Source organism: Achroia grisella, unplaced genomic scaffold (genome assembly GCF_030625045.1).
Source record: "Achroia grisella isolate CSIRO2021 unplaced genomic scaffold, CSIRO_AGI_Agris_v1 utg507, whole genome shotgun sequence".
Taxonomy (NCBI): Eukaryota; Metazoa; Arthropoda; class Insecta; order Lepidoptera; family Pyralidae; genus Achroia; species Achroia grisella.
The window spans coordinates 90,566-117,680 of NW_026712901.1; the positions used below are offsets into that span (position 1 = coordinate 90,566).

At 31.7% G+C, this 27,115-nt stretch overlaps 1 protein-coding gene across 1 annotated transcript in view; it reads left to right on the forward strand.

Annotated features, from left to right (window-relative positions):
* The window catches only part of LOC131846232 (trehalase-like), a 71,274-nt gene extending 44,448 nt beyond the window's left edge, over positions 1 to 26,826 (forward strand). Inside the window, exons 4-15 of the mRNA XM_059195487.1 lie at positions 159 to 271; positions 1,007 to 1,162; positions 1,863 to 2,028; positions 2,576 to 2,728; positions 3,570 to 3,647; positions 4,118 to 4,230; positions 4,724 to 4,890; positions 5,554 to 5,724; positions 6,323 to 6,538; positions 7,378 to 7,486; positions 11,026 to 11,149; positions 26,626 to 26,826. Of these exons, the coding sequence (XP_059051470.1) occupies positions 159 to 271; positions 1,007 to 1,162; positions 1,863 to 2,028; positions 2,576 to 2,728; positions 3,570 to 3,647; positions 4,118 to 4,230; positions 4,724 to 4,890; positions 5,554 to 5,724; positions 6,323 to 6,538; positions 7,378 to 7,486; positions 11,026 to 11,149; positions 26,626 to 26,755 (1,696 nt within the window). The 3' untranslated portion in view covers positions 26,756 to 26,826. The remainder of the gene's footprint in view (positions 1 to 158; positions 272 to 1,006; positions 1,163 to 1,862; positions 2,029 to 2,575; positions 2,729 to 3,569; positions 3,648 to 4,117; positions 4,231 to 4,723; positions 4,891 to 5,553; positions 5,725 to 6,322; positions 6,539 to 7,377; positions 7,487 to 11,025; positions 11,150 to 26,625) is intronic.
* Positions 26,827 to 27,115: the final 289 nt, after the last annotated feature.

The following is a 27,115-nucleotide window of genomic DNA, read 5'->3' on the forward strand; positions in this document are numbered from 1 at the left end:
GTCTCTAATTTCACTGCATAATCTGCACTTTACAACCGAAATAGTAAAGCAAGCTGCTTAAAGGCAGCTGAAAGTACCCACGCAGGCGACTTTTTGCAGTCTACCTCTAGAAAATACGTCAATAGTGATGTTTATTATATAATACTGTATTTTTTCAGGACAGGTTCCCAACCGACGAAGGCTGATATCCTGCAATTTGTGAATGACAACTTCGATCCTGCAGGATCAGAGTTCGAGGATTGGAGACCTCTTGATTGGAAGAATAACCCTGGTATAGCATTTATTTTTACTGTTACATATTCACTTGTATTTTGACTTGTGTGTGCTGTGACAAGAATGGACAAGATAAAGAATGAATACATCAGTATAAGTATGAAAGTAGTGCCAGTATTGAAATAGTCGAAGAGTAATCGTTTGTCTTGGGATGGGCATGTGATGCGTAGTAATATAGGTATTTTAAAGGAAAACAGTGACGGTAGAGGAAGGTCTAAAAAGAGATGGATGGACTTGTGTGAAAGATGATGTGTATAAATGGAGATCAGTAGAAGAAGATGACAAACTGCGCCGGCTTAGAATAACGGTATGAGAGCAAAGCAATGAATTAATTACAGAAAGTGAATAGAAATGAACACGACATTTTGGCGCCGATCCTAATATTAGATAAAATAAGATAGAATAAATAGCTAATATTCTTAATAAGCTAATATTCTTTATATAAAAGAATAATAGGTGGGTATATATATGGATTATGCTATATGAAGTACTAGCTGCCGAAGTCGTCTGCATTTTTCCCGTTTTTGCAACATTACAGCTCCACTCTTATGCGTTGTAGTGTGACGTTATATAGTCTATAGCCTTCTGGGATAAATGGGCTATCCAACACTAAATATTTGCTAATATCGATTATGTAGTACCGGAGATTACTCCGAACATACTAACTTCTCTTTATATATTATCGCTAATGGTATATGTAAGTGACATTGACCAGTAACCCATTCTTCCACAGCATTTCTTGAAAGAATTAAGGACCCCCTTCTCCACAAATGGGCGTCTCAACTGAATGAACTGTGGTTGAAACTCGGCAGAAAGATGAAAGAAGAAGTGAAGCAACACCAGGAGTTATACTCAATTATATACGTGGACAACCCTGTTATTGTACCAGGTAAGGATGTAATTTCAATGCCTCCTGAATTAGTGGATACCAACGTGAGTTTTAAATATCTAATCAGTCGGTTTAAATCTGATTGATGATGATAAAAAATAATATTACTTCAAATAAAAATGTATAAACTAAAAATAAATTTATTTCTATTTATCTATGTCTTCATTATAACTATTTCATTAATATATAATATTTGTTAATGTACTATTAGGCTGAAAATCAGTTTTAAATTACAAGTAGGAGTCCTATACGGAGAAAAGGAACGGCGGGATATTTTTATTGGATCGATTCGAATGGTGACTATTTCAAAGTCAAACGAGTGAAAAAATAATAAATAACGTCTTTTATATATTTTTATTATCGTAAAATTAGCTTTAAATATATTTTGTTAATATATTTTTAATTTAGTTAAAATATTTTTCGAAAAACAACAACTTACAACAACAATTTTTAATTTGGATTTCGACTTTTTGGATTTAGACCACTGTTAAACTAGGGGCATCGCAGGTCTAACTTTAGACCATAGACGAATCACGATTTTGAGATAAACTTCATTTTGTAATAAGGAATACATTGGTGAATGGTTTATTACTAGTGCTAAACCAGGTTTATCTTTTTGTAATAAGGCCGTTAGGGCTCATCCAAACCATAGGTTAGGTTTTTAGTCCATAGATTCGATAATTTTTATATTGTCTTCTAGGTGGTCGCTTCCGAGAGTTCTATTACTGGGACTCGTACTGGATCATCAAGGGTCTGCTGCTGTCGGAAATGAGTGATACAGCCAAAGGGATGGTATCCAACTTCTTAGATGTTGTTGACAGGATAGGGTTCATTCCTAACGGTGGCAGAATATACTATGCCATGAGGTGAGCCTTGTTATGACGTTTGTTTGCTTATTATTTGTATATATTTATTTGCAAATCATTATCTCTTATCATTACGGCCTCGTTGGTCTATCGGATTAGCACACCGCCTTAATTGTAATAGCGCGGGGTTCGATTTTTCGCAGTGTGTAATTGTTTTCTTGGACTGGATGTTTGCAACGTATATTATTTATGTATCCACACATACCTACATCTTTTATGTAGGTATTTAAGTATTTCTAATAGTTGTTTAGTACCCATAACATAAGCTCTACTGAGCTTGGAACTGTGTCATTATTATTATTTTAATAACTTACAAAAATGATTTACTAATCATTCATTAGTGTATTAATATATTACCTGCAACTTCGTCTGTTTTTTTTTAATTATTGTTATTTAATAAGAACAGACATAACTACCGTCCGATAGTCTATGTACGCTTTTGTATTACAAACTTAAATTCTTAAAACTACATACATATTTTCAATAGCTATGAAATTGGTCTTGTCGTCATTGTTTTTTTTAACGATTAATTTTTATTTTTCTCCAGATCTCAACCCCCTCTCCTGATACCAATGATGCAGCTAATAATGGAAGAATTGGATGATGAGGAGTTCCTCCGGAAACACTTACACACTTTGGATAAGGAGTTCGACTTTTGGATCACCAATCATACTGTCGAAGTGGAGCATAACGGCAATATGTAAGTTCATTACCACAAACCTTTATTCATGAGAGTTTAATATATATTATTTATTTTATTAAATAGGTTTTAACTTCGAGAAACGTAAAATACTTTTATTTACCATAAAAGCCTGAATCAAACAAATAAATAAAATAAAACTATTCGTGTTAAAACCCAGTTAATAATATAAATAACAGCTTATTTGCCATTCCGATTACATTAAAATGTCAACAAATACAAAAGCATATAATTATTCAAATTTCATACATGGTATATCTATATATTAATACATGTATACAAAACTTTATTCGCCTTTTTACAAAAATTGTGCGGACTGTATTATATGAAATTTTGCAAAATTATAGTTTACTGTCCCGGAAAACGTTGTTTTGCTTTAAAATAAAAAAAAATTAGGGGTGGACCACCCCTAACATTTTGGGGGATGAAAAATAGATGTTGGCCGATTCTCAGACCTACTCAATACGCTCACAAAATTTCATGAGAATCGGTCAAGTCATTTCGGAAGAGTATGGGAACGAAAACTGTGACACGAGAACTTTATATATAAGATATGAAGATGGAGTAGAATCTTAATATTTTTTGTTATAATTATGCTTAAAAATACATTAAATAAATAAAAAGATCACACACACTGTGTTTGACATGTGTTTGACACACACACATATATATATATATACTCTTTTGATTTTTGTTTGTCTGTGGTCAAATTGAGAATAGATTAATATCGATTATCTTTAATATTATTTATCTATAGTCTTACTGAATGTTAAATCATTTATTGTCGGTTTTCGACCACTGGGCGACCACTAGTAGTAAATTAGATAAATGTATGTTACAGGTATAAATTGTCAAGATTCATCGACCAGTCACAAGGTCCTAGGCCCGAGAGTTACAAAGAAGACATCGACTGTGCTAAGTATGTTAAAATATTTATTTCTTTATTTATTGTTTCGCACACAAAATGGTATACAAGTCGGATTTAATGCCTGATGGCATTCTCTACCAGTCAACCGTCTCGTTGATCAGAGATAATATCTATAAATATATCTTTTATTCTGTTATTTTTAAATTTATTATGCAGTTTTTTTTATATACGTATATAGCTGGATTTCATAGGAATTGGAAATTCTTAGGCTCCCAATGCCATTAGATACAGCGAAAGTTTTTAACAGATTAAAAAAGAATTCAAAATTCAAAATGTCTTTATTCATGTAGGTCTATTACAGACTTATGATATATTAAATCTACCATATATTATACGTCTATATATTTATTATTAATTACACGCCTCTTGTATACCTATATTATATTTATACAAATAAAACCATAAACACACCCTCATATACCCTTATTTCCTGATATGGTAATTACATGATTTCTCTTCAGGCATTTTGATACGTTCGATAAGAAAGAAGAGTTCTACGCTGAACTAAAGGCTGCAGCGGAATCTGGTTGGGATTTCTCCACCAGGTGGTTTATTTTGAATGGAACTAACAAAGGTGGGTTTATTTAAAGTGTATCTTAATCGAGCCAACTTATCAGTTTTATGAATGAATGAATAATAATAACCCGTGACAATTCATACAACGCCATCTAGTTTCATGCTAAGCAGAGCTTGTGTTATGGGTATTAGACTAGTTGTCTAATACCCATATAAATACATAGATATTTTTTTATAAAACATATAAGTATACAATCCAGACCATAGAAAAATCCAGACCGATACAAGCAATCGTACTCATAAATACAAAATGTTTGTATCATGTGAGGAATCTAACCTGCGACCATCGGAAGTAAAGCTGGTAGACCACCGAGCTGTCCAATTAATAACGATATTATTTTTTCGAAAATAATATCGTGTATTTTTAATTGTAAATAAAAACATAGTACGCACCTATATATATATATATAGAAGCTATATTCACGCGGGTAGCGTGTGGCGCACGATTAGTTAACAAAAATTAATTCTAATATTTTGTTTATATTTTACAGGTAATCTCACAAACCTAAAGACCCGCTCCATAATACCAGTGGACCTGAATTCTATAATGTCCTGGAACGCCAAATTGTTACAAGACTTCCACAGGCGCGTCGGGAACGTGGCCAAAGCGGAGTATTATAGAGTAGTGTACGAGAGATACATGGAGGCTATCGAAAAGGTAAATCTATATATTTGTTAGAAAATTGAATCCAAATATGCTTAGCTCACTTACTCACCCCAGCAGTGTGTCCGGGTAATGAGCATATGCTCAAGGCCGGTACCCGGCAGCCCAAATGGGCCCGCGGAAGAACCCCCTGTATGTATATGCTAGGCCGCAAGCATATTTGCATTCAATTCTTTGACTATAGTCCCTAAGTAGTCTATGGACTCCTAGACTATGTACTGTATCTATTATATGTGCAGGATTTCTTAAAGCTATGGGAGAACATATTGTAAGTTAAGACTTCAAGTTGTCGATCATACTAAACACTAACTAGGTGAATGTGAAGATTCTTCTCTCGCTCTTATTTTGACAATAGATAACGCTCTTATTTGTCCAGGATATTTTTTTATGATAATCTTTATTATATATAAAGTAAGCAGTACAGTCATTGAATTATGAGTTCTCATGAAACTCCACCTTATAAAAATTATGACGTATCGTACATAAGTCTGGATGTTATTATTTATTTATTTGTAAACTCTATTGCACCAATAGAATTAATACATAAGAATTATACAGAAAAGAGATATGGAAGTACAAAAGGCGGTCTTATCGCTAGAGGCAATCTCTTCCAGACAACCGACAGATGTAGTGTACCCATAAAAATCTTCTCACCAGGTTTTATGGCATGAGGACGTGGGAGTTTGGCTGGATTTCAGCCTGGAGTCAGGCAGACCTCGGGACTACTTCTACCCAAGCAACTTAGCACCATTATGGACTGGCAGCTACGATAAAACAAGAAAGGAATACTATGTGAATAGGGTCATGAATTATTTGGACAAAGTTAAGGTGTGTATAGGTTTTTATCCTTAAATATTAGCTAGTTCTGACGTATTGCTGTCATAATCGGTCCAGCCATTTCAAAGATTAGCCGGAACAAATAGGCATACAGACAGACTGCTCTTGCTCATCTTTTCGTAGTGCTTTCCAAATTGATAATCCAAAGAAATAATCAGTCTTTTTAAGTAGTCACCATCATAATAAATTTCTGGTGATTTTTCCACGATGGGGTGACCTGACCTCATACTCATCACCAGGGGCACCAGTGGAAGATGATATCTTCCACTTGTGCCCCGCCCGCGTATACCGCTAGCGTATAGGGGTGCACTATTCCGTTATCATCTTTACATAGTATAAAACTAAGTCACTGCATCTGTCTGTTCGCTTATATCTTTTAAATTATGCAACAGAGTTTAATGTAATTTTCAACAATAGATAGAATGATTCAAGAGGAAGGTTTATATGTATAAAACATACGTGTCGTAGTATAGTACAAGGCAAAAATAAGATATTTGTAATCCTTGTCTTTGATGGATTACAACTCGCTTGTTATAAATAAAACCCTTCTGTCCAAATCCGATTCACACTTGACCGATTTTTATCTCAGGTGGATAATTACGAAGGTGGAATTCCAGCGACGTTTGAGCATTCGGGTGAACAGTGGGACTACCCTAATGCCTGGCCACCACTACAGTATATTGTGGTGATGGGCCTTGCCAACACCGGTCTCCCTGATGCTACGAGATACGCCAACGAAATTGCCACAAAGTGGGTCCGGTCCAACTTTGAAGTGTGGAAGAAGAATGCAGCTATGTTAGAAAAGGTAATATCTTTATTTGATGGCCTTTGTAGTCTAACGGCTTAGCACAGTCTTACTTTCCGATTGTCGCAGATTCGAATATTCGCACAGTATGATTGTTTGTATTAGTCTAGGTGTTTCATATGTATATTATGTATGTATGTACAGAAATATAATTGTATCAGTAGTAATTGCAAAAGTACTTGTATCAGTTGCCTAGTACCCATAACACCAGCTCTGCTTACTAAATGAAGGTCTAGCTGCTAGACAAACCCATGTTGCTTAGTTGTGGAACTAAGAAATTGAAACATTTATAATTAATAATATTGTTAATAGGTCAATGTTTTAATTATTTGTTTTTATAATAAATGATATAGGTACATTATTTATGTCGTAGTTATAATTAAAGGGATATGATAATTTTATTATATACTAGTTATTACCTATGAATTTGTCCATATGGCATACCTAGTTTTTGTTAAAATAAATAAAATATCTCAAATAAAAGCAACTTATTACTCCTTTACACAACTCATTATATATACTGTTATAAACAAACAAACTTGACGTGCAATAGCGGCTAAAATGTCCTACGTGAACGAATGATTTTTGACCTGATTTTGAATAAAAAAAACATGTCAATTTTTTTATTGACATATTTTGACTCGTTCCAAAGTATGTCAAAATACTGCTTCTGAAAATAAAGTTTTTAACACTATATGTATACACAACATTTTATATGTACAGATCACAACTAAATAATTACAAATATTGGAAAATGGACGTTAAGTCTTTTACTTTAAAGTTGAATTTCCTATGAGGGTGCTTTTATATTGTTGAAATAAATAAATAATATTTTACAGTACGACGCTACCATCAGCGGTGGCTTCGGAGGCGGTGGCGAATATGTCGTACAAACTGGTTTTGGATGGACCAATGCAGTCATTATGGCCATGTTGAATAAATTTGGAGGTAAGCTATTGTGAACCCTATACAAATGCACTAAGGTTGAAGTTTACTAACTCTAAAATTATGGTGACAAGATAAAAGTCACTCATTGTAATAGTTTTAATTGGTATTAATATGAGAATAACCAGGGACTATTCGCACAACGCCATCTAGTTTCAGACTAACCAGAGTTGTACCGTATGTACAAGAAACTGATGGAAATTTTTTAATACATTTTGCTGTTTTTTTTTTTAACACAAATTAACAAATTTAGTAATATGACATAATCCATAAGGCTCATTCGACTAATTTATTATTATTATTCTTTATGCACGAAATCGAGAAAATGCTTTAAAATAGAGGAATAAATTTTAGGGTAAATATTACTAAATATTTACTATTTTGTGTGTGACACTTCTGCAAGGTGTTAGATCGTATTTTGGGCACATCCTTACACAATTTAACTTTCTTGAATCACTATAAACTAATATTACATTGATGCTTTACGCCAGGGAATCGTTTGAGGATCCTCGTACAAATTACAAGCTTCCATTTTTGACCGTTGATACGAGGATTTCTCTTACAAGTATTCGAGACCTACGAAAACCGGTCGAAATACTGTACGGGGTAAGACAGCCTTTAGTTATTACTAGCTGTACACGCGACTTTGTCCGCGTGGTATGTACTTTATTTTATCTAAAAAAAAAGATTTTGTCTAAAATAAAGATAGCCTAAGTTACTCCTTATTACATCAGCTACCTGCCAATAAAAGTCCCATCAAAATCGGTCCAGCCATTTCAGAGATTAGCCGGAACAAACAGACAGACAAAAATTGTAAAAAGTGATATTTTGGTGTATGTACCGTATTTATATTCATATGCATGTAGTAAAAAATGGTTATATTACAAACAGACACTCCAATTTTATTTATATGTATAGATATATGAGATTTTGTCAGAATTTTTTTACAACAATGAATGTAACATTTTAATATCTTAAGGTTGGCAACACTGCTTTAATTCCCGCCAATTCTACAGCAAGGGAGTGCCACACATAAAGTTGATAAATTATATTATAATTACTCGATTGAAACTAAAGAATGAAATAATAATCACATGTTTTCATTCATTCATTGGGTTCGCTCACCGTGGCAGTTGGTCGACCTAGTAAGAATGGTATGTCATTCATATATTCATTCATTAAAATAAAAATTTATGTGTTGTATTTTTTATTATTAATTGTTGGTTAATATTATTTTATGTATTTTTATTATTATACTTCTGTTTATAATAATATTGCATGCTAAAATTGGGGTAGTTTTTTTTACTTCTTTTGGCTCCGGCGATATATGTTGCTATTAATCGTCATTTGAGTAGTTACAATTATAAGTTATGTTTTGTGAGTTACTCGTAAAAGATATACATATATGTCACTTAGTGCTAAACAGAATTAACTAAAAAATTACAAACTTTGGAAAATGCACTCTAAAGTTTTATCTCTAAAATATAATTACAATAATTAGATTTGTTCAGTAAATGCGTTGTAGTAGGTGTGTGGTATATATGTCAATTATTATATAATGAAAATATATGACAAAATAACCAGAACATTCTACATACTTATTGATTATTTACTGTAATTATTATTGTTTACAACAGACAGTAATGAATTGGATAAACCCAAAAAAAATGGAAACTTATTTTTTTAAACTTTCATACAAACTGCGCGAACACGTGATCCATTTGTTTATTTATTTATTTTTATTTATTTAATAAATGTTTATATTTTAAAACTATTTTTACTACTTAAACTATACAATGATAAAAAGATTCTTATTTTATTTATTATGGAAGGCAAGGCTTCTGTGTATACGTCAGCATTTTGGACCTTACCTAAAAATAAATTTAATAATTGCAATGAGAGCATTGCAATTATTAAATTTGGGAGAATTGTTAGCGTGGCTAGTGCGTACCGACGCGGTTGCAAACAGACGGACAGGTGACACTTCTCACGTAATTGGGTGGAATATTGAATACTATCCGTTCTACAACTGCGGGATTGTCTATTTGGTTGCACAGCAGCAAACAGTAATGGACAGAGAGTATTAGTTTTATTAGTATAAAAGTTCAAAAATTATTTTTCCTAATTCACCTTTTCATGAGTAATCTACTAGAATTTCAGTTTAGTATAGCTTTTACAACTAACTCTGGGGATGTAGTAGATAAGTTTGTTATATTTACTGTAGTCATTATATGTATATACATATACATAAATATATATATATATATATATACAATAATATATGTATAATAAATTACTTAAATTTTATTTTATAATAATTTTAATGTTTTTTTTTCAGCACTTACTAATTGGTTTTTCTTTTTTATTTAGTTTTTTTTTATATTATATAGTAGATAATATGTCTATTGTATAATAATTGCATGCGTTTGGTGGGCACAGACTAATGACGCGGGCTTGGTATCTTTATCTTTAATCTATGGTTAACGGTTTTTTTTTATTTTGCCTTTTTTTACTCATCTTATTTTTTTTATTTGATAATGAGCTTATTAATTTACTTTAAAGTTGAATTCTTGCAGACCTTAAGATGATTTCTTTTATTTTTTTTTTTATTATTTAGAAGTTTGTAAGTTGTACTTTTATTTTTTCTTTCTTGAAATTATTTTCTGTTCAATAAATATAAATTTATCAAAAATTATGATCCACGTTATTATAATGTTTATTTATCAATTTAATTATTACAAATTGACATGAACTATGTAGAATAAAAAAAAGTAAAGTACGATTCCAAAAACATCTTTATGAATTTAATATTCTCATATAACTTTCATGCATTGCTCTATATTACAATTATTAACAACTGTATAGGAGCTAAAGGTAACTTAAATGTAATTTTAATTAAATAACAAATCGGACTAATATAAAATACTAAAATGCATGACTGTGGTTACTTTGTTAAACACATGGAATTATATTTAAAAGGTTCTTGGTTAAATATTTTAGTTATTTATTCTTTAAAAACTAAGTATTGTATGATAAAAGTATCAGTCGAATTTCTTAATATACACTAAACTATCATAATCATTTATATAAATGTTTGAGGCATACGAGAATCGATCCTGCGACCATTAGGAGAGCGGAGAACCTCTCAGATCAAATATCGATCCGATCGATACCCCGTCCAATTGAAATGGAAATCGAAATTACGACAGCCTTAACTGAGGTTCGAACCTCGTATCCGTCAGGCAGGAGTTGGCCTTCAGCCGCTCCAAAAGTCCTTTCGCGGGTTTGGAGTGCCACCTGCACTCGCCCTTTATCGTTCATCTAGACCAGCTGCGACCAACAGTATTAGAATAAAAACAAATACCAACAAACTTGCGCAGCTTGGCAAGTCATTGTATAAAAATAATGTACTATCAAACCTATCTATACTAAATAAATGAGATAAAAAATAAAATCAAATCTTATACAAAGATACAAAGCCCGAATCACTAGAAGTGCCCACTGGGAGCGCACGGCGCTGACCAGTGATGGCATTTTGACAGATAAGTTGTCAGCAGAGGACGAGTTTCCCGGTAACGGCGCCATCTACGGCGCCCACGTGGGTGCCAGCGGGGTTGCCACTGCTGTTCTCGTTGTTATTGCGTCGCTGGCAACCGGAGCGTTAGGGTGAGGTGAGTTGAAAATTGAATACTATATTTTTTAATTTTTCTTTTTTATTCATCTGTGCATAGACATACATACAATATGAAGTTACAATAATTATCCCTTGCAAAAAGTTCAAGTATATAGTGTTGACTTGCTTACTGGTAGCCTCAGCATGCGTAGATGTTTTCAAAAGTTTTGTATATATAAGAATCTTGATTTTATTTAGAGATCTTAGAATAATATGATAAGTATATAAGCGCGTTATAGTTTTTTTTTTATTGATTATAATCGAATGGTGCTCCCCTCTGCGCTAACGGTTTACGCTGGCGGGATACCAGTAGAGGGAAATAAAATGAGCATAAGTCAGGTCAGTTTACCACGATGGTTATCAAGGAGAACCGCGTGGAGGTCAACTTAGTGGTACATTGCTAGCTGTATGGTTATTAGTCCACATTACTAACAATCACCTTATTATTATTTACATATAATTTTTAAATATTACATTAATAAATTTTATTAAATTAACATTATTTTTGTTACAGATATCAATTTTATTTGGATTTATCTGCTGATACCAGATGTATTGAGGCCCATTAAAGTAAGACCATTCCATTTATTTTTATTCTTTAGTTAAATAATATAGAGTACAAAATAGTATGATTTATGTCCTGTAACATTCGTTTGTATATTTGTTATACCTTAGTGTTTATTTTAAAAGGATTTTTTATATTAATAAATAAATCTAGATTTATTTTGTTCGTACCTAGTACATTTTTTAATTAATTGCTTGTTTTTTTCTACTAATAATTTAATTACTTAATGTTTCCTAGCCCAGTGCATATGTAATCTAAATATTTATTTTCTTTGTTTTAATTAATTAAATACGAAGTTATAGGGTAAGATATAATTTTGCGCTATAGATATTAAAATAGTTGTTGTTTCTATTAAAAAGTATAAAATATTAATTACTATTAGTACCTACTTTATTTTTTATTCTAATTATATTTTTTTTTATTCTAGAACTTTTTTAAGAATGTAAGAATTTGTGTTAGTAGTATTGTATAATGATATTTTTATTATAATAAAAGTTTACTCATTTATTATTTCTCTTTTGATATATTCTTGGTTTTTAACTGTTTTGTCTTTTCTTTTAATAAATTAATTACTAACGATCTATTAAACTGAAAACTAACATTAATAATATAAATGAAATTAATTATCTTAGAAATAAATTTATCTTTTTTAACACATTGAACAATCTTATTTCTCACATAGGGACCGGCATTTTTTTTATTGTTAATTACGTATATTATTTTTTGACTATGTTTTTAATGTATAATAATTTAAAGTAGACATTATTTAACCCCTAAATTTATTTTAATTAAAGTGATCACTCCCAACGTGTAAATTTAATTTCGTTGTGGAGTGGCCCACCGGTGGGCATGCGATCTTTAACGTGTTCACTGTGAAATAAATTTTGTTGATTGTGTTTTAATTTGTAACAATGAGCATGGGCGTCAGCCATGGCTGATCAGGCTGGGTCTAAAATATTATGTAACTAGCAAACTATACCTGCCTTCTAACCATGATTAATAATAATCTCAGAACAATTTGCACAGATATCTTATTAATTTTATCATATATACGCCGTGGGACAGAATGCTATTAGTTCCATTTATATTATATACTACAGGTTCCCGCAGTTTCGCCCACAAGAAATTTATAGCCTATGTGTTACTCCGATGTATAAGCTATATTACTGTAAAGTTTTATCAAAATCCATTCAGTAATCTTTTCGTAAAAGAGTAACAAACATCCATCCATACTCACAAACTTTCGCATTTATAATATTAGTAAGATATTTTATATATAATATATATATCTTTAAAGTAAACACTGACTTGGGCATGAATTTTTTGCCTCTTCAAATGGAAATGCATTTGGAATACCCACTTCACATGTATGACATATGTTTGTATAAGCCTTGTTGTATGTCTAAAAAATAAGTTTTGAATAAATATTTGTATGACTAACGTAAAGTGATATGATGTTTACTATCTATTATCATGAAGTAAATATATGATTACTTGTGACGATTATTACTTGTGACGAGTAGTCTGTATATCTTATATATAAAGTTCTCGTGTCAAAATGTTAGTTACCATACTCTTCCGGAAGGATTGACAGATTTTTATGAAATTTCATATGCATATTCAGTAGGACTGATAATCGGCTACTATCTATTTTTCGTACCACCAAGTGTTAAGGGTTGTCCACCTCTAACATTTATTTTTTATTCTCTTCTAAATTTTTTTTATAATGTGTTATTAAAAAATACATACAACCCTAAATTTTTGCTTCCAGCAACAACCCCTATTTTTTAATAGCAATATTAGTATTTAATTTATATGGCAATACAACGTTAGCTGGGTCAGCTAGTTATTTATAAGCTCCCGATACTTAGACGCCGTAATAATCTTCAAATATCCCGTTAATATATATGTACAACTATATTCTGTATGTTGTTATCAAGCTATTATTCTACTTACTTCAATGAACTCATATCTTCGTATACAATGATTGTTGTTCTTAACTGCACTAATCTTAACTCTCGTAAACAAGCAGGATATAATTTTCAACATTTCTTGACATTGAGTTATTCTTGTCTATCTTAGAGAAGACGATAAATTCGCTGTTGAACAAGCGATTGCGGTTTTTTTTTATGGATGGTAATGGAATGGTGCACCCGCCTGCGCTAACGGTTTACGCTGGCGGGGCACCAGTGGAGGATGATAAGATGCACATGAGGTCAGGTTAGTTAGCCCATCGTGACAACCTCACCACGAACTTATCACGATGGTTTCCAGGGGGAACCGCGTGGAGGTCAACCTGACATGGTACATTGCTAGTAATGGGGTCATGAGTCCACATTACTAACAATCTCCTTTCCCCCCAAGCGATTGCGGTTATAGTGCCACACTTACTCAATTACCCGTTAAATCGTCATGTTGATAAAAATAAGATGTTAACATGTAATGTTCAGGTTTGGGTATAAAGATATTGTACAAATATACAGGGAATAAAAAAAATAGTTTGGGATAGACAGTTTTATTTAATAAGAAATATAACAATGAAATGCATTTTGTGTACAAGATTTTTTCTCTTTGTTAAATCTGATTCACAACACTAAGTTCCGTCATAACTTCTAAATGAATTACATTAATTATTTAAACTACTTCAAACTAAGTATTAACTAAGTTTATTGCTAGTTATAGTTAGTATGTCAAAAAATGTCTTATATGAATATATAAAATATATAGCTTTGACTTTGTATATTAACACTAAAGGATTAATACAGTAGTTATTAATGGAACCTTTTACTATTCTCATATCTTACTTTTAATGTTAGTGACTTAAAAACAATTAAGGTTTTTTAGTAATAAACCTGCTAGTCAGAACCGTCTTTTTATCTGGATAATAATGTCGTTCTTTTATTTTAGCGATTAGCCCATTATTTGTTAAGCACTATTCTTATTGCGTAATGAAGACTCAGTATCTAAATTAATACGAAGAGAAAATAAATTATTTATTGGTAGTTTTTGTTCATACTCATTATGTAGGAAATACTTAATTGATTACATCGTTAACAATTATTTTATTTATTAATTTTATAAACGCGAAAGTTTGTGAGTGTTAATAGATAGATGTTTGTTACTCTTTTACGTATAAACTACTGAACGGATTTTGATGAAACCTACAGTGATATAGCTTATACATCAAAATAACAAATACTATTCGTGCGGGTGAAACCACGGACACAGCTAGTAATAAACTACTACTCTAGCTAGTAATAAAAGTTACTCATACATTAGGGAGTAACATGGGCTGTATTTTATTATGAATAAAAAAAATACATACAGTAATTGTACCCATTCGTAAACCTAAGAAGTTTGTATGCAGCGTCTTCTCTAGTAAGTTTTTACGTATTACCTCCATGTTCTCTTGCAGTCATTCTGGATTCCGTAACCGGATAAATTCGGTGTTAACCAGTGCGAACGGAACAATATAATGGTAAATTGTCCACCATCCGGCCGTACCACACGCTATTTTTAAACTCGTACCTTACTCGTTACCTTAACATTATGTACAGTTTGACTGACAAACCAAATTATTTAGGATATTTTTTTTATTGGGCTATTGTCAGATGCTAAGACCTGTAACACTGCTACCTGCACAGATCTATTGTTTTTTCCCTTTTTCAAAGTTCGCTACCTAGATCCGCGAGGGAGGGATTATGAGGATAAACCTTACTTATTATGAAAAAATGTTTTAAACCATGAGTATGGTTCACCCGCCTATGTTAACTGTATATGTTGAATGAAGAATAGTCGCCATTACTGTCAATGTTAGATCGACCTCTACGCGGTCACCTCAGGAAGTCATCCTTGTAAATTCGCCATCATGGGCTAACTGACCTGACTTCATATTCAAACCGATAGCGCGGGTGAGTCCATTCCACTATCATCTAAATAAAACCTTCAGAATTCTAATATAATTTCAACTGATTTTTAGAGGTGTACACCTGACTTTGTCTACATATTTTGTGTTGCTGACTTACTTGCCACATACTGTTATGGTTTTGTATTTTCCATTAAAAATTTTATTATATATTTTTGTATGCAATACTTGTTAGTATCTAATAAATATTCTAACAGACAACAACATTCTGAAATACCAAATAGCGTATGTCCGTCCTCGTAATAATATCTATGATCACTTCAAATTTCATTGAGATCCATTCTGACATTTGGTCGTTCTCGAGATTGCACTCTGCATATAAACATATATGTATATATATCCTCAGGGTTCGTATTCAACTACTATATTACATTCTCTTAGCCTTGCTCTGTAAAGCAAATTGATTAATAATTTCTAGGTAAATAACCTTTAATCCACTATTATCACGTCTTAATCTACAGAAACAATTACCAAACTACCAATTTATATAATCCTTTTTCAATTTATAAAACTTTCAACCTACCAACTTATTTCAACTCTGCAGATTATTTTTTTAACTAAATAATGGGATATATTATCTATGCAAATTCCATTCATTCAGTCGTTTAGTAGTGATAAGGTAACAAACAGATAGACATGTTAATTTATGGTATACTAGATGTTCCTGCGGTTTCACGTGTTTAAATTTACAGCCTATATGTTATTCTGATGTATATTACTAGTTTCTTGTCAGTTCTTCACATCTCGAAGTCACTCCGAACTGACGGTAGATTTGACATATCATAAGAGTCTATAATAAACCTACATGAATAAAGATATTTTGAATTTGAATTTGTTATTCTGAGCTATGTAATTACAGTAAAATTCATTAAAATACATTTAGTAGTTTTTGCGTGAAAGAGTTACAAACAATGATTCATCCGTTATTTATTTATTTATAATGCTTTATTACACTAAAATTAAAAGTAGATATATTGATAAATATAACAATAGATTGAAGAAAGAAAGTACAAAAGGCGGTCTTATCGCTAACGTAATCTCTTCCAGACAACCTTAGGAAAGAAAATATTCATCCATACTAAAAAACTTACACTTTTATAATACTATTATAGATAGTATATATAATAACTTATAAATCAATAATAATTTAAATAAATATGATTATTGCATAGTATAAAACAAAGTCGCTGTCGCTGTCTGTCCGTCCCTATGTATGCTTAAATCTTTAAAACTATACGCAACGGATTTTGAAGTTTTTTTTAATAGATAAAGTGATTCAAGAGGAAGGTTTATATGTATAATATATGTACAGCCGGGGCGAGTAGCTAATATTTAATAAAAAAAAAGCTCATTGCGTCGGTAAACCACCGAATTTTAATTAAGATCGCAAAAAAAAACGATTAAAAAAACGAATCTACACCTTGTATATTTTTTTCTAGATTACAAATGATAATTGCTTATCTGGTACTTTTTATCATAATACTTTTTTTTTATAGATAATTATTAATATAGGAATATTTCTGGTCGTTTATCGATGTGCTAGTATGTTATAAATAAACATTAATTATCTATACATATAAATTAAATTGGAGTGTCTGTTTGTAATATTGAAATAACCGTTTTTTACTACATGTATACGAATATAAATACAATACATACACCAAAATAACATTTTTTCAATTTTTTGTCTATCTGTCTGTCTTTCTATTTGTTCCGGCTTATCTCTGAAATGGCTGGACCGATTTTGGCTTAACCAATCATGATGAAAATTTGACATAACTGTAGCATTAAAAATGTAAAATATTATAAGCTTATTCTAGTATATCGTTGTTATACGGACGTCGCCACTGGCAGAAAGTAAGTTTATAATATTTTACATTTTTAATGCTACAGTTATATCAAATTTTCATCATGACTGATGAAAAGCATTAAAAATGTAAAATATTATAAACTTATTCTAGTATGTATATCGCATTTTAGAATTAATTATTTGCGTTTCTTACACTATAATCAGTGAATTTGTTTCGAATTGTCGCCACTGGCAGAAAGTACGAAGAAATCTTAAGTTTTATTAAAACATTTAACATTATTGTATTATGTTGTTGTCGATTTCCTGATACTTTATTATATTGTATACTTACATACTTAACACGTTCGTTTTGTATTTATTATAATTATTGCAAATTATCACACTTACAAGGTCATTGCGACCATCCTATTGTCATGGAAAATAGAAATCATGCTATATATTAAACAGCGCAAGATATTAACGTTTTTGTTTTCTTTCGTGTTATTTTTTTATTTTGTAGAAACTATTTTTGTTTACAGTTTTTTTTTATCTAAATAAGCCGCCAAAAATGGTGCTATTATTATAAATATAACTGAATAATTAGGTAAAAAATTTAAAAGGGAATATAAATAAAGTTTTTTTTTTTTCAAACAAAGTAAATAATATATAAAATATATTTATTTAATCAAAGTATGTACCATTTCTATTTATGCACTTTTGCCTTTTGTTTTTGCACTTTGGACTATCCCATCGGAGTGTAATTTTTTCCCTTGCAAGAAGTTATCCAAATTTCGAAAAAAAATGGTAATCTGTAGGTGCAAGGTCCGGAAAGAACGGTGGTTGTCTTAGACATTTTAGAATTAATTATTTGCGTTTCTTACACTATAATCAGTGAATTTGTTTCGAATTATTATGTGATATGCCAATGAAATTACTAATTATGTATTAGTTAATTACTACTTAGTCCTTCCTTAGTCCTCAGAATTAACTGATTGTTTAGGTGTATCACGAATGTCGCAGTGGATGCCCATGGTGCCATTAATATTGTATGGAATGTACATACATACTTCACTTTCCATCAGGTACATTGTGCGTCACTCCTTGTGTTAATGTCCTAAAAGCTAGGTATTGAAATACAGTATTATTGACTCAAATATTGAATGAAATCATTTGCTAATGTGTCAGACATTTCTTGTAAAATCCACTTCAGTTATTTGTATATTATGTTGTCCTATTACATATGCAAAACACTGCTATACTATATCGGAAAATTCTCTTTTACTCATGAATGAATAATATTTTATTTGTGTTGTATTACAAGGAAACAGTTTGTTACTGTGTAACTTAGCCATTTCTACGATGCACTTTGTTAATTCATTATGAGGTACTCAATAGCGTAATTGTAGCGGAATTAAACAAAATAATAAAAATTCATTGAGTAGTAAAATAGACTTCCGCAAAATAACATCCAATTCGATTAAATATATCATTATCATTGTGAGGAAGAATATTTTTGGTACCTTAATTACTAGAATTTTTTCTTCCAGAGGGGTTTTTTATATTCGAATTTTTCTCGAATGCCTTCTGAACTTAACCCAATACTTATTTACACGTCTAAATCGGTATTATTAACAAAGTGATCCCTATTTCAATTTTACTTCTTATAATGACGGTGTTCTGGTTTCTTCATTGTAGACACATAGGAAAAAAACAGTGATACAATAAATATAATGTACAAAGGCGAGCTTATCTCTGGATAGAGATTCCTTCCAGCAAACCTAGAAAATGTTATAGGACAGTGTGTTAAGTAGATCTGCCATACATACGTGTACGAAAACAAAAAAAATTGACTAAGTAAAAGGAGGTTTAGTATATATACTTACAAAAACGTATAGTGTACATAATTTATCTTGTATCTAAAAAAATGCCTCCTATGTCGCGGTACAAGTCAATTAGGGTTTCATATAATATAATTTATGTCATAATTGTATAGTAAAAAAAATAAACTTGCTCAAAATATTCCAAAATCTCTCTTGGTCCAGCCATTCTCGGTCGATTGCACAATCCGCTCAATCCGCCGCTGCCGCTTATGAATTCGCCCCTAATTCGTGCCCTACGTTCATTATGTCATTATCTCATTAGCAACCTACTTTGATATTTATGCACATGGGAATAAGAATGAAATTAGTTTTTTAATGAAGTTAACTGCTACTATAACTAGCGACGTGTGACGTTCTAAAAAGGAGTGACCTTGTGTGATTGTATTGTTTAGTCTTTTTTTTCTCGTTTTGTCGGAAATGGAAGCGTGAATTTTATATCCCATTCCCTTTTTTATTTGTTTTTTTTACACAATTATTATTTTTTATATGATAGAATTTGTTACCTACCTACTATTGATAATTAATTTATGTAGTGTGGAACATAACTAAAGTTCTTTCGTATTATTTACGACTTATCTCAACTATTTCACAATATTGGAAGATATATCGTTTAATGTAAAAAAAGACAAAACAATTAAAATCCTAAATGTACTCAAGTATAAACAAAAACATGCAAAAGAATTAAGAAATTGATTCTAATTATAGTAAATGCAGATAAATAAATACATTTCGTGTATATTTTTAAATACCTAAACTCTTCAGAACCTCTTTCTTGTTGAAGTTGGTTAAGTAGTTTTCTTAAGTGTCTGATAATTGATTTAATTCGTTGTATGTTAGTTCTGTACTACGTACTGATTTTGATTATTCTTTTTACAATCAATACAATTTACTGCGCTGTTGGATTCATACTAATATTGTCACGATTAGAGTAGTGAAACAAAAGTATTAATTTACTTTCTAATAAATAAAATACTTTTAAAATCTTACGCATTTCGTCCCAGGTGACACAATGAAACTCAAACCAAAGTAAATGTTTATTATCAAAATTGTTATAGAATACAATTATATTAAATACTTACTTACAATATTGTTTTAAGTACCAATAAATTACATACAATTACTGCTGTGTTAGATCTGTAACAATAACATTTATTGTATAAAAACAACATTTTACAAAGCATTTTTTATATTATTAATAAATTTTTTTTATATTCAATAGTACACAGTCCTAAGGAATAGCAAACAACTCGTGAACTGATCAATTATATAGCTATAGTTATGTTACTAGCTAGATAACTTTATTTTTCTAAAATAAAAGTAGCCTAATTTACTCCTTATTACATCAGCTACGTGTCAAAAAAAGTCCCGTCAAAATCGGTCCAGCCATTTCAGAGATTAGCCAGAACAAACACACAGACAGACAAAAATTGTAAAAAATGTTATTTTGGTGTATGTACTGTATTTATATTCATATACATGTAGTAAAACACGGTTATCTCAATATTACAAACAGACACTCCAATTTTATTTACTTTCAATCGGGTGGGCCATAGATTTGACCAAAAAATATAAAAACCAAAAGGCGTAAAATATAAAAAAAAAAAATCATAAAATTTTTTTTTTGTACTACGATGGTGGCAATCAAGCATACGGCCCATCTGATGGTAAATGGTTACCGTAGCCTATGAACGCCTGAAACACCAGGGGTATCACGTGTGCGTTGCCTACCCTTAAGAAACCTTAATATACCCTTCTTGAAAAACCCCATTTAGAATGTAGATTTTTATAGTCTAGTATATTCTATTACAAAACAAAGCTGTATATAAATGTGGGAAAGAAATGGAGGCGTTGTCGCTCAAAGCAATCAGCAATCTCTTAAAGACAACCCACATAATATACCATAATTATGGACATTACTGTACTTGTTATCAGAATATGTTATTCTTATTGATACAGGTGCCAGCTCTAGTAGCACTTCATAATTAATAGTAATATAACATACTGTCACCTTGTTTGTTACCCTTTCTTAACTAAATTAATATTTGTCGTGAAGGTACACTGTATCACGAGTACCCACATAGACTGTCTTTTACCTAAAAATAAAGCAGATGAAGTCGGGGGTAACTGCTAGTAATAATGTCTTAATTGCTTTATAAAAAAAGTTTCTTTCATTGAAAAAAGAATTCTTTTACACAGATGTTTTTTTACGGCTGATAATGGAATGGTGCACCCGCCTGCGCTAACGGTTTACGCTGGCGGGGCACCAGTGGACGATGATAAGAGCATGAGGTCAGGTCAGTTAGCCCATCGTGACAAATTCATCAAGAATTTATCACGATGGTTTCCAGAGGAAACCGCGTGGAGGTCGACATGGTACATTGCTAGCAATGAGATCATCAGTCCACATTACTAACAATCCCCTTTGCCCCTTTACACAGATGTTAGGGACGACTCAATCGTCATCAATCCATTTATACTTACTATCTATTAACCGTGACTTCGTCTGCATTGTTTGAGATAAAAGATAGACTGTCCACTTCCTTGACACAAATTAGCCGGACTCACGTCAAATTTCATTACCTCGGGTAATTGTAACAAATAGATAGACATACACTTCGTATTTATAATATTATTAGTTAAGTTTTTTGAAAAAGAAAGTATTAAATTTTATTATTATTATTATAAACGCGAAAGTTTGTGAGTATGAACGTTTGTCATTATTTCATGCAGAAACTACTGAACGGATTTTGTTGAAACTTTACAGTGATAGCGCTTATACATCAAAATAACACATAGTCTATAAATTTCACGCGGGTGAAACCGAGAGCAGAGGTAGTAAATTTAAATACTTGCGTAATGTAATGCGATGTCCATTGAACAGAATATGTGGGGGTTAAATAATAAACTGAAATACTCACGTAATACGATTGCATGTACAATGAACAGAACGTCCGTCCTCGCCGCGGTCGATATCAAACTAAAAGGGAACGTTCCGCAAAATGCGTATGCGCACGCTGATTCAATTTATTTACCTTTGACGATGTACAGGTTGTTGTTTTTTGTATAGTCTTATTTTAATTAGCCCCCGACTTTGTGTATTTTTATGTATGATAGTGGAATGGTGAGCCCGCCTACGATAACAGTATATGCTGCCGAGGCACCAGTGGAGGATGATAGGATGAGCATAAAGTTAGACTAGCTATTCCTCATTCCCCTATATTCTAGATTCCCTAACAATCCTTTTCCCCTCGTACGCGTGTACTATTGTAGATCGTTATCTCTCCTCCTATCGATCCCCCGTCATTGATGACTTTATATCTAATTTATTAATTAGATTCATACGTATTCATATGTACGACAAAACGCCAATTTCATTTGTAAGGACCTACTTAATATTATACAAATTTTACCGTATAAAGTATTGCTATAGGTATTTTTCAAAGCACTTATAAGTCGGTTCCCAATTCAAATCAATAGAAATATCATTTATTCATCTAGAACATTTTAGCCGCTTACGAACGGAATTTTTTTGTATCTTCCATAGTATACACATTCAATTGAGACGAACTGGCAAGAAACTCAACTGAATTTCTTTTTTTTTAAAAGACAGTATTATGTAGGTCTATGAAAATTACTGTCATGCAAGCTCGTCATTCAAGTAATCGTTTAGTGAGTAATAGGCTTTGCTCAGTACATATGATTTAACAGATGTTTTGAATTTATTTAGGTAATTCCAGTATATCCTTCGGTATCTTATCGTAATTTTTTATACCATTGATTTTTCGAAACGATACTTAGGAACAGCCAGTTTATCTTTAAATCTAATATCTGTTATAAATATTGCTGGAGACATTGCTTTTCGAAAATACAGAGATTTTTGTATACATATAGAATATTTGAGTATTGTCAAAAGTAACGTTTTGGCAACAGCCTGTATGTGGACAAGTTGTACGTTCTATTTTTTTTTATCATTCGATTGTAGTGCTTTTTTATCGCCAAATTATGAAATAATACATCCCGGTAAATGTATTTCGCACTTGTAAGTGTTACATGTTTAATTTTTTTATATAACAGAAATGGCAAAATAACTGACGGTCACCACCTGATGGTGATTGGTTACCACTTACCATCATGATTGTCTGTAGTTGTCTGGGTTTTTTTCTGTTTATATTCTTTTATGGTTATGAATAATATAATGGTGTACCCACCTGCACTAACGGTTTGCGCTGGCGGGGTACCAGTGGAGGATGATAAAATGAGTACGAAGTCACATTAGCCCATCCTGGTAAATGGCAATATACCAAGATGGTTTCCAGGGTGAACCGCGTGGAGGTCAACCTGAGGTACATTGCTAGAAATGAGGTTACCAGTCCACGTACTAACCCTTCTCCCTCTTTTATAAGTATTGACAAAAATAAATCCAAATTTAACTATTGGTTATCTGCTACTCATAACACAAGCTCGGCTTAGTTTGGAACTAGATGGCGCTTTGTTAATTATCCAGAGATTATATAAATATATATGTACTTACAGCCCAGGCTTGTAAAACAATATAATAAAAGTTCTTAGTTGTTGAATATATACGCTTGTTGTGTGTCCTGCCTGTGACATCATATCTTCAAAACGAATGTACCAATTTGGATGCGGTTTTTTTTAAAGTTCACATTATCAAGACGTTTCGTAGCTATGATTTGTAATCTGTTTAAGCGTTTGAAGACTAGACTCATTTTCTAGTTAAGGAAGTTATTTTTTTTTACGTCAGTTTTTTTTGTTATTTTTCTTTTTACATTTATTATTCACATGCTTACTAAGAGTAATGACTAAATAATTAAATAATCATAATAATTACTGTAAATATAATTTAAAGATATAAACGAAGTAATTTTCCGAGATGTTCTTTTAGTTCAACTGATAAGAAATAAGATTTTACTCTTCACTGATAAAAATATATTTGTCAATATTAAACTAGTTTTTCGTGTAGACATTGTAATATACATGTACACATTGAGAGTACAGTTAAATAGATAAATTTGTTAGCACTTTTTAGGTATATATATATATAATTTAATTACGATAGATAAAGCTTAAATGCAGTGTGAGTGTACTACATGCATTCTTTCAAATTAATATATTTGTAAGAATACAATATTTTGATACAACAAGTATAGATGTTTATTTGAATATAAAGTAATCAAAAATAAGTATTTCCCTTAAAATATCGACGTCCCATCACTCTACATGCACTTATAAAAAAATATGATCTTTACGATACAGTTCCGTTAGCTTACAGTTACATATATGATTTTGACTACATTACTGTCGTTATTGACCATTTATACTATATTTATGCAGCCGACTGTACCTGCAATTGTATACAATAAAATCAGCGCGTCCGTACGTTCGTTTTATAGCGATAACGTTTACGACAGATTAACAACAAATGTCACTTGTTTATCTAGCGTCAACTACGTACGTAACACGTTTTTATACCTGTCTTCCGTTATTGCCTTGAATACATTTTTTTTTTCGAACTACTAACGCTGTTGGCAGCTGGCCTTTACAGCTTCACCGGACGATAGGTGGCTAGTGCAGATGGCACTGGAAGACTTATAGAGCGGCAAGCCAACTCCCGCCTGACAGATACGACTTTAGTCTGAGGGCACCGCTAGGGGATCAAATTTCGGCTCAGGTCGTAAAGTACGATTATTAAATCCAGTCAGTAAAATGACAAGTGCAACTATCACTGATACAAAAAAAGGTGACCCGCTACAATAGTGATGTCCGCCAATCAATAGACTTAGACATTTAGTCATGCTTTATTTTATTAGGTATCGAAAACTTTTTTTTTAATTTTAAATATTTAATACATATCGTATTAAACAATACGATTTTAGAAATATGGACCTTACAAGCATATTAAAATTTCTCACTATAACATTATTACAAAAGCTGGGAAAAAATGTAAAAAGAGATTCAGAGGAATTAATACTAGAATTTTTATTTGTATAAAGGCAATTTGATATTGAATAAAAAAAATGTAATCTCGACTAACTTTTAATTGTAAAAACTCGATTCTATCACATCACTATTTATTTGGGACTAAAAACCTGCAACACTGGAAATGTCATTTTACTGACTGGAATTAATAATCTTACCTTAGTTATTTTGATCCCCGTTTGAATACGGTCTATAACTGAGCAAGGGCCGCGAGTCCACCCTCTCTGCTATTCTATAATAGCCTTTATAGTATGTATATAAGGGCTATAACAGAATAACATTATATATTATCTATATGGAATATTCTACACCTGTAAAATATACAATAACGTATTAATAATTAAACAAACATATTAACGATAAGATTGTTTCTCTGAAATTGTTTTCGACGTTATCTTTAACTAGCCACTTGCCCCGACTTCGCACGGGTGTATATGTATTATATATATATATATATAAACCTTCCTATTGAATCACTCTATCTATTAAAAAAACCGCTTCAAAATCCATTGCGTAGTTTTAAAGATTTAAGCATACATAGGGACAGACAGACAGCGACAGCGACATTGTTTTATACTATGTAATCTTTAATGGGCCTCCGTCAAAATTTTATTAGTTTTAAGCCATTTTTTTAGTAGCATGTAAATCTTATATATAAAATTCTCGTGTCACAGTTTTCGTTCCCATACTCCTCCGAAACGGCCGATTCGCATGAAATTTTGTGAGCGTATTGAGTAGGTCTGAGAATCGGCCAACATCTATTTTTCATCCCCCTAAATGTTAGGGGTAGTCCAGACCCTAAATTATTTTTTTATTTTAAGGCAAAACAACGTTTGCCGGGACAGCTAGTATATAATATATTCGTAAATAAAGACTCTGTTCACTTTTTAAAATAATTATCATTCAGTACTGTTGCCTGATTTTGTAATTCATTTAATATCCTACTGAAACTAAGTGGTCTCGGACAGTGCGGTTTCAGAGGAGCTTCCTCCCGCGTACACTTAGATTGTAGAATGAACCTGCCGAGGTTTTCTCGAGAGACTACAGCATGGGGTTTTTGCGAGTTGTCAACCCTTAAGCAACCTTAATATACTCTATATTAAGATTTCTTAAGGCAGTCGGCAACGCGCACGTAACACCCATGGTGTTTCAGGCGTCTATAGGCTACGGTAACCGTTTACCATCAGATGGGCCGTATGATTGTTTTCCACTAACGTGGTATAAAAAAATCCGGAACAATAACTAAAAAATAATTAATATTTTTTTTTATTTTTACTTCAATTAATTTATAATAATTTCTTTTCCTGTTACAGACTCGCCGTGTACCGAAAACGTCGAGATAACACTCCTCTGACAGGTAGTGAAAATGTGAAACTCCTAACTGGAAAACCTCACACAGAACTGCAGAGCCTCAACGGGACATCGAACCAGCGAGTACGGTAATCCCTCCCGACCTGCTAACAAAACTACAGCATGTATTAAAAAGTATTAGTTGGTACGTGGCCTATTTGCGTAGTTACAGGACCACTGAGTTGAATTTTATAGAGCTACCATTTGAGTATAATTTAATTTATAATTAATAATGACAAATATACTGATAATTCACCTGATAATAAGCGATATCAGCCCAAAGCCAAAATAACCAACAAATATTTGTGGTTACCAGCAAATTTTTAATACAATTTAGTATAAAATCACATGAAATTGTATTTTTTTTTAATCAAATGAAGTTGTCAAGTGTTTTTAAATTAAGACAAAAATACATATATGTAAATAAACAGTCAATAAAGAATATTGCAAATA